Source organism: Carcharodon carcharias, chromosome 2 (assembly GCF_017639515.1).
Source record: "Carcharodon carcharias isolate sCarCar2 chromosome 2, sCarCar2.pri, whole genome shotgun sequence".
Lineage (NCBI taxonomy): Eukaryota > Metazoa > Chordata > Chondrichthyes > Lamniformes > Lamnidae > Carcharodon > Carcharodon carcharias.
The window spans coordinates 200,219,161-200,231,609 of record NC_054468.1 but is presented as its reverse complement, the minus strand read 5'-3'; the positions used below and the strand labels follow the sequence as shown (position 1 = coordinate 200,231,609).

Sequence of the window (12,449 nt, the reverse complement as noted above, 5' to 3'; positions counted from 1 at the left end):
ATAAACCATAAGATCCGAGGCAGTGGGAATATGCTTCTCATATTTTGTAGCATAAGGACCACTGAACCACATTATTGAATTCCGAGGAAACATGAAGGATTAGTATTGGAATTCTAGCCAGGTCATGCAAGAAATTCCAAATACAAGACTGTCAACCCCTGAGAAACAACTTATACTTTGATAACCTTGGAGCCACAAAGTTGATAGAACTGCCCAATGAATGACCGAGAAAGCTGATGAGTGGTACAGGGCTATTAAGAAGACACCAGAAAATGCTTTTTCATAAAAAGGGTAGCAATAATGGGATTCCTCTCTCTCTCTCCGAAAGTCTAACTTAATTTAAATGTTAAACATTTTTAATCTCCAAATTTTAGCAGGGTCAGTGGCCCTGGCCCTGGATTAAGTGTAATCCAAGGAGTTATGGTGGGATTGCTATTTTATGGATTTTCTAGGCCAAATACCTTCTATATCCAACAAATAGTGTCCTGTACAATATTTTATATTTTTTGCATTCAAGAGAGGTGCTGAGTATCTGTTTACTACTTCATCTGCATTTCTCTAGTGCTGCATCAGAAAATTTACTTACAACAATAGGGTGAAAGCATTAATATTTATTCAGTGGCACATAACTAAACAAAGTCCATTTTTAGCACCAGTTTTTCTATTAGTACTAATGCACATAGCAATACTAATGTTGCTTATTATATTACAACTAGTGGTCGTGAATATATTAGTCCGGTAGATGTTCCAAAAGCCATGCAACTCAATCAACTTAAAAACTTTAAGATATAATATCCTCCCTGACAGTAGTAAAATATATTGGTCCATAATTTGCTCCAGGAGCGAATCTAATGGTGTCATTAGATCTTGCAACTTGCAGTTTTAAAATTTTTTGTGTGGCAAGTTCCTGAAATTATGGGCTGATAACATCACAATGAGGGAAACAAGGTGCCTGAGACCTGAGTGAATAGGGAAAGTAACTGTGCATTTTCTTACCACTTGGAGTGAAGTGAATCTAGCAGCAGGAGGACTGAGAAGGAAATGTAAATTAGAGTGGGTTATTCTTTATTAAATTAGGTACAGAAAGAGAAATAATGAAAGGGGAAAAACGACTGGATTAATAGAGAGGGTAAAAAGAAACAGAAAGGAAAGGTAACTTAAAAGAAATAATTTTTCAAACCACCAACAATTTAAATGTGATGAGATTCCACACTTGTAATTGTTAATTTTCAGTGCCAGAGGGGTTGACTGGTAATTATCAATTTGTTAAAAGGCTATTTAGACAGAAATTAATATACTGCTCTGTGGTGAGTTTCACTTGTTTCCACTGTGTAAGTGCAGCAACTTTATACCATTCAATGCATTTCAATGATGAACCATATAGTGAGATGCCGTTTTTGCAAAGTTAACAATGGATCCACTCATGTCATACATCAATGTTTGGATTTCTGCATTCAACCCCACATCCATCCTCACCTGAAGTTGCTGTATCATTTTCACATAAATAACGGCAAATGCCATTGGTCTCACTGTTACTTTGACAGCAAATTGTAGCCCATATTATTCAGAATATAACTGAATGTTACCTTAAACAGTTTCAGTGCTTCAGTTTGTAGAGCTGCAGATGGCAATGTGGTAAGGGGAGATGCTATCCCATCTTTACTATAGCACAGGGTAGGATGTAGCCATAACTGGGAGCCTGTCAAAGAGCAGAATTGGAGTAAAATGCATGAAGAAATTGATCTTAGAAATGAATAAATGGAAGAAAAAAAACCAAGAAATTTCCCTTTGCATCATTATAGCATTACAGTTATGAGGTTTATAAGATTATTATATTTTGGAACTGTAGCTTTAAATTTAGGGCAAATGGAGGGTGTCATGTGATCTACTCTGTAGTCTGTCTGATAGTAAGCCTGAGTGGTTTGATTGTTAGAGATCAAAGGAAGGCTTCAACTGTTTTACTGAGAAGAATGTGCAATTACACTTGCAGACAATGTCAGCACTCTCCGAGTTTACAGTGTAGACTGTAGGTCTCCCAAGGTCCCAGAAAGGTGTAGTAGACATTGGGCTGTAAACAGTTGTGCTGAAAACTGTCCATTTACTTCTAAGTTGAAAGGGAGCTGGGGTGAGGAATAATTAGCATTTCTACCTGCATGCAACTTCATGTGTTTCATGTTTGCATGGGGAAAAGGGGAAGCCATTTTTAAGATCAGGGTACAGGCTCCATACAAATCAATGAATATCACACACAGAAAGCAGAGGTTCTCTGTGGTTAGTAGAGAGAAGGGACTGCTTGGCTATGCGAGCTACCATGATTGGATGCAGGAGATGGGCTCTAGTTGAAAAGATATACGCTGCAGCCATCTGAGGATTCGGGGAGATTCGGAACAGGCTTTACTGTTGGTGGTCAGTTTAAGAAATGCTCTTAAAACTGAGGAAAGTACTTTTACGTGGCCACTTGAAGTTACTACTTGGTGAAACAAGAATACGGGAACTCTTTGGAAGCTGGGAATAACTGTGGACTGTTTGCTAAAGGAATTGCAATTCCATGGAGAGCACAATGCATGATAAGTGTACAAGGACAATGTCACTCTCTATAGTTAAAGTATAAATTGCCTACAAAAAAAAACTGTTTAATCAATTGTCTTTATTTAGCAATTTGTTACAGTAAAAGCTTTAAAACATGAAATCTTGTTGTGTCATTCTTTCAGCAATCAACTGGAAGTTCGAATCTCTTTTAAAACTTATAGGTCTCTACAGAGATCAAAACAGTAGTTTATTAAAGTAGTTTAAAATTGAGAAACAGTAGATCAATTTAGTTCCAAATCTGACAGGTAAGTGGATATTTGAATACTTGCAACAGGGGTTTGCGTACAAAGGCACTGACTGTTTGTGCTTGTTATTAAGGCAGAGATTTTTTTTTAAATCCTTGTGACCTTGGCACCATTGGAAAGGCCAACATTTGTTGCCCATCTTTGGTTGCCCTGGATCTGTTTGGTACACTGAGGAGCTTTCTCTGCCATTTCAGAGAGAAAATAAGAGCTAGCCTCATTGGTGTGTCACTGAAGTCACTATTCTGCTTTGAAAGAGACCACAGAAGCCTGAAATGGTTTGAAGTGGAGATAAGAAAAAATATCTTTTAGTAAATTCTGGTTCCCCTTTCTGGTCAACTTTACAACATTAATAGATCCCTTTAGGTGTTAGCGCCAGTAATTTTCCACATGATGAGTTCCTAAATCTGCTCTCAACTGGGCATGACAGAAATATGCTGGGTGCAATTTCTCAGCTGGCCAGTGAATCCCCCACACATGTCCCAAAGCTGACTGAGGATATTATGAAGCCAGGCCTATGAAATGCCTGGCTCCAACGCAGCCCATATATAATAGGCAGGATGAAGTTCAAAAAGCTGGGGCGCCTGGATTCTTCACCCATTGGGATCCAACTCTACCAATGATTTGTTTTGTATAACCCTCAATAATGCAAATAAAACTGCTTGATAAAAAATAAATCAGTTGTTAAAGATGATCATTTAAGTGAGTGAATGATGAAGGGACTGGTCAATTAGCTCTCATTTAGTTCCTCTGTGCCAGTTGTGGCTCAGTTAGTAGCTAACCCGGTTCTGGGTTCAAGTCCCACTCCAGGCCTTGAGCACAAAACTCACGGTTGATACTCCAGTGCAGTACTGAGGGAACACTTCACTGTTGGAGGTGTCATCTTTGGATGAGATCTCAAATCAAGGCCCCAACTGCCTGCTTGGGTGGATGTAAATGTTTCCATGACATCATTTCGAAGAGTAGGAGAATTATCCCAGGTGTCCTGACCCTCAACATCACAAAAAACAGAATATGGTCATTACCACATTGCTGTTTGTGGGAGTTTGCTGAGTGCAAATTAGCTGCTGCTTTTTCTACATTACAACAGTGACTACACTTCAAAAAAATAAAGTACTTCATAGGCTGTAAAGCACTTTGAGACATCCAGTGTTTGTGAAAAGTGTCATATAAATGCAAGTCTTTCTAGGATCTGGGGGGTTTGGTGGCTGGCTTGCAGGTCTCCGTGGAAGGGGGTGTTTGGAGGCCTCGGTGGTGGTGGGGATCGGCCTCAAGGGAAGTTGGAGGGGGTGGGGGGATCATAGGGTTTATGGGGGTGATCATGTTTTGGGGTGGGGGATGTTGCCTGATTGTGGGGATTCCTCAGACAGGCACACTGAATCCAGGAAGTAGACTTAAAGGTATTCACCTCCTGGATCTGCCAAGTCCTTGCCTGGATACAGCTGCTAAATTTTCTGAGGCTCAGGAAATTCAGCCAAAACAGTGAAAGGTGAAATGCTGAAAGACAATGAAGCCCACAAGCCTAGTTTTATATTTAAAGTAAGAAACGGTTCCATGTTTGGCCGCCAGTCCATTTTTGTTAAAGCTTGAAATGGGCAGGTTGATGGTGGTTTTGAGTCAGGAATTTGACTTTTAAGATGTTGAACTCCCCATCCGACACAAAGCCTCCGTTATTTTGGTTAACACTCTCCCTAAGTGTCTGAAATGTTACTGACTTACAGGTACCACTGTCTGCATTCACCAGGTTGCCAACAAGTTGTTCAAATTCAGTTCCCACATTTATATTAGTGCTGCCTGCCGCTACAGTTAGTTGATACATCCAGGTATCCTATGAAAAAAACAAAACACATTAAAACAACAGTGTTTCATCCCAGTCCCAGTAAGATTATTAATCCTGTGATTTTTCTAACTTGTCTGCAGTTTTTAAAATAATGGTAATGGCTGTGCTTTAGCACTTGACTCTAACTGATGGAAAAAAAGACACATAATAAGTAATCAACAACTTGTCTACACCTCCACATTCATTATATTTCAGCATATTCATTGTCTCAGCAGTAGCACTCCTGCCTTGGAATCAGGGGTCTTGGGTTCATGCCTCACTCTAGAGATGGACATGTGAGCTAAACTGGTACTTCAATGCAATATTGAGGGAGTGCTGCACCGTCCAAGGTGCTGACTTTTGGATAAAACATTAAACTGAGATCTCATCTGGTCTCTAAGGTTGATGCAAAACCCCTGAAATTATTCACTGAAGAACCAGGCAATTCCCCTTGTTTTTTAGCCAACATTTATTACTCAACCAACCGATAAAAACATAAAAGCAAAATACCGCAGATGCTGGAAATCTGAAATAAAAACAGAAAATGCTGGAAAAACTCAGCAGCATCGGTGGAGAGAGAAACACAATTAATGTTTCAAGTCTGTATGATGCTTCTTCAGAGCTAAAGAGAAGTAGAAATGTGATGGATTTTATACTATTTAAGAGGGGGTGGAGCAGGTGGAGCAAAACAGAAGGTCAGGGATAGGTGGGAGCTCAGGAGATATTTGACAAAGATGTCATGGACACAAATAAAAGCAGATATTCTGGATATTTGTTTGTGGGACATTGCTTTGCACAAATTGTCTTCCACATCTACATTTACAACAGTGAATTGACTGTAAATCCCTATATTTTATTCACTTTACAGGGTGTGGTGTTGCCAGCGAGGCCAGCTTTACTGCCCATCCCTAATTGCCCTTGAGAAGGTGGTGGTGAGCTGCCTTCTTGAACCTCTGCAGTCCCAGCATTGTAGGTACACCCACTGTACTGTTAGGGAGGAAGCTCCAGGATTTTGACCCAGTGATGGTGAAGGAACCGCAGTATATTTCCAATTCAGGGCAGTGAGCGGCTTGGAGGGGAACTTCCAGGTGGCGGTGTTCCAAGTATCTGCTGTCCTTGTCCTTCTGGATGGTAGTAGTTGTGGGTTTGGTAGGTGCTGTCTAAGAAGCCTTGGTGAGTTTCTGTAGTGCATCTTGTAGATGGTACACACTGCTGCCACTGTTCGTCGGTGGTGGAGGGAGTGAATGTTTGTGGAAGGGGTGCAAATCAAGCAGGATACTTTGTTCTGAATGGTGTCAAGCTTCTTGATTGTTGTTGGAGCTGCACTCATCCAGGCAAGTGGAGAGTTTTCCATCACACTCCTGACATGTGCCTCTTAAATGGCGGACAGGCTTTGGGGAGTCAAGAGGTGAGTTATTCACCATAGGATTCCTACCCTCTTACCTGCTCTTGTAGCCACAGTATTTATATGGCTAGTCCAGGTCAGTTTCAATTATAACTCCCAGGATGTTGATAGCGGGGGGATTCAGTGATGGTAATGCCATTGAATATCAAGGGGCAATGATTAGATTCTCTCTTGTTGGAGATGGACATTGCCTGGCACTGTGTGGCACAAATGTTACTTGCCACTTGTCAGCCCAAGCCTGGATATTGTCCAGGTCTTGCTGCATTTGGACATGGACTGCTTCACTATCTGAGGAGTCGCAAATGGTGCTGAACATTGTGTAATTATCAGCGAACATCCCCACTTTTGACCTTATGATGGAAGGAAGGTCATTGATGAAGCAGCTGAAGATGGGTGGGCCTAGGACACTACCCTGAGGAACTCCTGCAGTGATGTCCTGGAACTGAGAGGACTGACCCCCAACAACCACAACCATCTTCCTTTATGCTAGGTATGACTCCAACCAGTGGAGAGTTTTCCCCCCCGATTCGCATTGATTCCAGTTTTGCCAGGAATCCTTGATGCCACACTTGGTCAAATGTTGCCTTGATGCCAAGGGCATTCACTCTCACTTCACCTCTAGAGTTCAGCTCTTTTGTCCATGTTTGAACCAAGGCCGTAATGAGATCAGAAGCTGAGTGACCCTGGCAGAACCCAAATTGAGCATTAGTGAACAGGTTATTGCTAAGCAAGAGCTGCTTGATAGTACTGTTGATGACCCCTTCTATTACTTTACTGATGATCGAGAGTGGACTGATGGGGTGCTAATTGGACAGGTTGGATTTGTCCTCCTTTTTGTGTAAAGGACATACCGGGCAATTTTCCACATTTCCGGGTAGATGCCAGTGTTGTAGCTGTATTGGAACAGCTTGGCTAGGGGCATGGTAATTCGGAGCACAAGTCTTCAGTACAATTGCTGGAATATTGTCAGGCCCCATAGCCTTTGCAGTATCCAGTGCCTTCAGTCGTTTCTTGATGTCATGTGGAGTGAATTGAATTGATTGAAGACTGGCTTTTGCGATGCTAGGGACCTCCGGAGGAGGCCAAGATGGATCATCCACTTGGCACTTCTGGTTGAAGGTTTCAGCAAATGCTTCAGCCTTATCTTTTGCACTGATGTGCTGGCTCCTCCATCATTGAGGATGGGGATATTTGTGGAGCTTCCAATTCCAATGAGTTGTTTAATTGTTGATCACCTTTCATGACTGGATGTGGCCGGACTGCAGAGCTTAGATCTGATTCTTTGGTTGTGAATTCACTTAGCTCTGTCTATCACTTGCTGCTTATGCTGTTTGGAACGCAAGTAGTCCTGTGTTGTAGCTTCACCAGGTTGACACCTCATTTTTAGGTATGCCTGGTGCCCTCCTGCACTCTTCATTGAACCAGGGTTGATCCCCTGGCTTGGTGGTAACGGTAGAGTGGGGGATATGCTGAGCCAGGAGGTTACAGGTTGTGGTTGAGTACGATTCTGCTGCTGTTCATTGCTACTGCGCCTTGCGGATGCCCAGTTTTGAGTTGTTAGATCTGTTTGACATTTATCCCATTTAGCACGATGGTAGTACCACACAACACGATGGAGGGTATCCTCAATGTTAAGCTGGGACGTCGTCTCCACAAGGATTGTGCGGTGGTCACTTCTGCCAATACTGTCATGGACAGGTGCATCTGCAGCAGGCAGGTTGTGGGGATGAGGTCAAGTGTGTTTTTCCTTTTTGTTGGTTCCCTCACTGCCTGCTGCGGACCTAGTCTAGCAGCAATGTCCTTAAGGACTCGGCTAGCTCGGTCCGTGGTGGTGCTACCAAGCCAATCTTGTTGATAGGCATTGGAGCCCCCACCCAGAGTACATTTTGCGCCCTTGCCAGCCTCAGTGCTTCCTGCAAGTGGTGTTCAATATTGAGGATTCATCATCATCAGCTGAGGTGGGTGTGCGTGATACGTGGTAATCGTTACGCATGCTTGATCCGATGCATGAGACTTCATGGGGTCCGGAGTTGATGTTGAGGACTCCTAGGACAACTCCCTCCCGACTGGATACCACTTCTGCTGGGACTGTCCTGCTGGTGGGATAGGACATAACCAGGGATGGTGATAGTGCTGTCTGGGACAAGGGGCAGGATTTTTAGTTTGGCAAGCACCCATGATCGGTGGGTCCAGGAGTGGCCGTGGAACAGACCGCCAGCCACGATCAGTCCCCAACTGTGATTTCACACTGGCTGGCCAATTAACGGTCAGCCAACATGAAAGACACGCTGAAATGTTTAACGCTGCCAGGATGGGGGCAGGAGGGCGAACACTGAAGTCAGCGCTGGCACTGGCGAACGCTCACAAAAAGCTCCCTGAAGGCAGAGAGCTGTCTCAGGGAGCTGAAGAATTCAAAAGCAACAATTAAAGATTTTAAAATGCCGAAAAAAATGTCCACGCATCAGAATCAGCCATCTGAACATATGGATGATGAAGATTCTGTTCAAACGTTTTTAAAAATTTAATATCAGAAACCTCATCCCGCCCTTGGATGAGGTTTCCTAAAAAGGCAAAGGCTGCCTGGCCAATACACCCACCTGCCAACCCTAACATTGGAGGGGCAATGAAAACTCTCCGGTAATGCAATGTTAATGGCCTTAATAGGCCTCTTAATTGTCAGCCGGCGCACTGCCAACTCTCGCGCCTCTGCTGCTCAGCGAAAAATGCTGCCCATGATTTGTAAAGTATGATTCCATGAGTATGACTGTGTCAGGCTGTTGCTTGACTAATCTGTGAGACAGCTTTCCCAATTTTGACACAAGCCCCCAGATGTTCATCAGGAGGACTTTGTAAGGTCTACAGGGCTGTGTTGCCGTTGTCGGTTCCAGTGCCTAGGTCAATGGTGGATGGTTCTTCCGGTTTTGTTCCTTTTTATTGACTTTTTAGCGGCTTTGTTACAATTGAGTGGCTTGCTAGGCCATTTCAAAGGATATTTAAGACTCAACCACACTACTGCAGATCTGGAGTCACATGTAGGCCAGACCAGGTGAGGACAGAAGATTTCCTTTTCTAAAGGACATTAGTGAACAAGATGGGTTTTTATAACAATCAACGATGGTTTCATGGTCATTGTTAGACTTTTAATTCCAGATATTTATTGAATTCAAATTCCACCATCTGCCATGCCAGGTCCCCAGAGCATTACCCTGGGTTTCTGGATTATCAGTCCAGTGACTACGCCACCGCCTCCCCTCCAGGATCTCATAAAGTTGCGAACACACTGTATAAGTGCAAGACCTCCATGAAGTTACTGCATAAAACTAGAAGGATATGAATCACAAATCCAAGTGCCCTTAGAGACATATTAGAGAGGTGGCGTGTTTATGAATAAAATGTAAGTTTACCTTTTCATGTTTGGAGCCAATGAGGAGGTAGGTAGGCCCCTGCTCTTTGGGATGTATGGCAATTGTATAATGTGTAGATAGAAGGCTACAACTGCTAGTCTCATAGTCTTCATCTGAATCACACGATCTGTCTACTTCTTCAACTCTTGCTTCCACCAAGTTAATCTGACCTAATGGAAACTTGAAAATAAGCAAAACTTGTTATAGATTGTAAATAAAGCCACCAATTTGTGTACAGCAGTGTATTGTACAATAGATATTTTTGAAACTACCTTTAATACAGCGATTAGACATGGGCCTAGGTTCAAGACCATTGCTGATTGATAGGGTGAAAGACTGCTCTGTTCTCTCAGCTGTGAGTTCTAAGTGAAATGACATTGTAGTGGGTATGGGACCACAGTACAAATCTTCACATAATTCAACACTTACTGGCACTAAATTAGAATCAGCATAGAAGGGGCGGAATCTTGCACAGACAGGTGTTTTGGACATTGCCTGGAGCCCTGCGTTGCCTCTTTTAGAGAAGGCCAGCTTCATCTTGTTCCACAGGTGCTTGATACGTCAAAGGCAGGCCTTTCCTGGGATCAAGGACCACTGGGGAGGGGCGGTAGGAGGAAGGAATGGGGGTGGCAGAAATCCCACCCACAGAGCTGCCAGCCAGAGGCCGGCAGTTCTACTGAATGCCAACACCACTGGGGAGATAGTGGCTGCTGCCAGTATAACACCCACCTGAGGCCTAGGATCATCGCAGGATCCCAGGCCACAGGTGAGTGGCTGTAGGATTGTTGCCGGGGAGGGAGCTGGCAGCAAGGGCTCTCAATGAGGTCACCCCACCCCTGCCAATTCCCAATGTCGGGTGCCTTGGTCAGGCACTGAGGGTGTTTGAACATGCACCTCCGACCTGGGAACCCACAAGCAACCATGCATGGGTTTGCTTGTTGTGTTCCTGCATGGCGAGCACCCCCATCTGTTGCTGGGTTAATACCAGGTCATCCATGGATCTTCCCACCACAAACTTAACTGAGATGGAGGTGGAAAGGGGACAGGGTCTCCGTCCACCACCCTCCCGCCTGATTAAATGCACCTACCGTCACCAACCTGCCACAGGGGGAGGGGGGGTCACAAGATTCCACCCAAGGTATGGAGATATATAAGAATGCTACCACAGTGCAATGAGAGATACTCTTTTGTGGTTAGGGTTGTGATGTATTTTTGGAGGAAAGTAAAAGGTATGTTCCTCTGATGGTACACCAAGTTTAGGAGCATTTTGTGTTGTCATTAGGTTCCTGAGATGGAATTACATAGAAACATAGAAAATAGAGCAAGAATCGGTCATTCAGTTCTTCCAGCCTGCTCTGCCATTCAGTATGATCATAGCTGATCCTCTATCTCAACACCATGCTCCTGCCCTCTCCCCATATCCCTTGATGCCTTTAGAGTACAGAAATCTATGTATTTCCTTCTTAAGTATATTCAGTGACTTGGCCTCCATAACCCTCTGTGGTAGAGAATTCCACAGGTTCATCACCCTCTGAGTGAAGAAGTTTCTCCTTATCTCAGTCCTAAATGGCCTACTTTGTATCCTGAGACTGTGACCCATTGTTCTAGAACCCCCAGCCAGAGGAAATATCATCCATGTATCCAGTCTGTCTATCCCTGTCAGAATTTTATACGTTTCAATGAGGTTCCCTTTCATTCTTCTAAACTCCAGTGAATACAGACCTAATTGGCTCAATCACTCCCCATATGACAATCCTACCTTCCCATGAATCAGTCTGGTGAACCTGCGCTGTACTCCCTCTATGACAAGTATATCCTTTCTTAGGTGAGGAGTCCAAAACTGCACACAATACTCCAGGTTTCAGAGTAGTTTATGCTGTGGGAGGTGGACACTCAGCAGAAAAGTAAGAAGATTTAGAGGGAAATACTAAAGAGATGGGTACGTATGAACCTTTTGGAAGCAGGGCAGGTGGTAGCAATATAAAGCGGTGTTGGAAGAGCATTTGAGATAGCTTGGGCATTACTGTAGCAGAAATTACAGGAAACAAACAGAAGTCTAGAATCAATAAAGTAGGAGAAATGGGCATGAATATACAACTAGAGACTATAGCTTATGTGGGGTAGAGCCAGGACATCTTGGGATTTTAGATGAGAGTTTTGAAATTAATTTGCTGGGTCTTTGGTGCCAGTGGAGCTTGTCAAGGATGGGAGTGAAAGACAGGTTTTATTAGGGTCATGCTGGGGAATCTGTAAGTATATGGAGAATGAAGTGACTAAACAAGAGACAGACTAAAAAGACACAAGGGAATGACATAACAAGAAAACAAATGAAACAGAAGAAACAGGAATAAATGAGACATTTGGAAAGATAGTGAAAGGAAAAGGAATTGGGAAAAATAACTAAAAAATAGACTGAGGGCCAATCATGTTATGTTGTGAAAATGCTTGGTCTTGGTTAATGTCTGTAATTTCATACATGGCAAATTTCTGATCTCAGCTGTGCAGGTAAAAGAAGTGAAAATAGAAATGGAATGATTCTCTGTCTGGAGGGCATGAGAAAATACATCTGCCTCTTCCACAACCTGAATAGACTTTCTCATATCTTCAGCCTTTGGTATGTTGAGAAAACCAGATTTCAAGTCTGGAGAATGAACAAATTGTGCACCAGTGGACAAAATAAACAATTTGGAAAGGACTAGGGGTGGGATTTTCTGACCCCTCCCGCCAGCGGGGTCTTCTGGTCCTGCCAAAGTCAATGGATATTTGGATGGCTCGCTGCATCCGTCATGGGGGAACCCGCCACAGTGGGGCCAGAAAATCCTGGCCTAGGTTTCTTTGAAATTACCTTAAAAGCCTAAAGTTTACCTTATTTTCTTGATTGCGGAAATAATAAAGAATCTTTCCGACAAGTGCACACCAGACTCTCTTGGAGTAACCATGCTTTACCTGCAAGACAATTGTTTAAGTCAGATAAAGAGGCAATGACCTGC

The 12,449-nt window shown here is 43.3% G+C and overlaps 1 protein-coding gene across 2 annotated transcripts in view; it reads right to left on the bottom strand.

Moving 5' to 3' along the window:
• Positions 1 to 12,449, bottom strand: part of plekhh2 (pleckstrin homology domain containing, family H (with MyTH4 domain) member 2) — a 160,512-nt gene that overhangs the window by 36,546 nt on the left and 111,517 nt on the right. For both annotated transcript variants that reach the window (XM_041182916.1, XM_041182917.1), the window contains 4 exons: positions 12,325 to 12,405; positions 9,460 to 9,639; positions 4,551 to 4,659; positions 1,587 to 1,699 (listed from right to left, as the gene is read on the bottom strand). In XM_041182916.1, the coding sequence (XP_041038850.1) occupies positions 1,587 to 1,699; positions 4,551 to 4,659; positions 9,460 to 9,639; positions 12,325 to 12,405 (483 nt within the window). The remainder of the gene's footprint in view (positions 1 to 1,586; positions 1,700 to 4,550; positions 4,660 to 9,459; positions 9,640 to 12,324; positions 12,406 to 12,449) is intronic.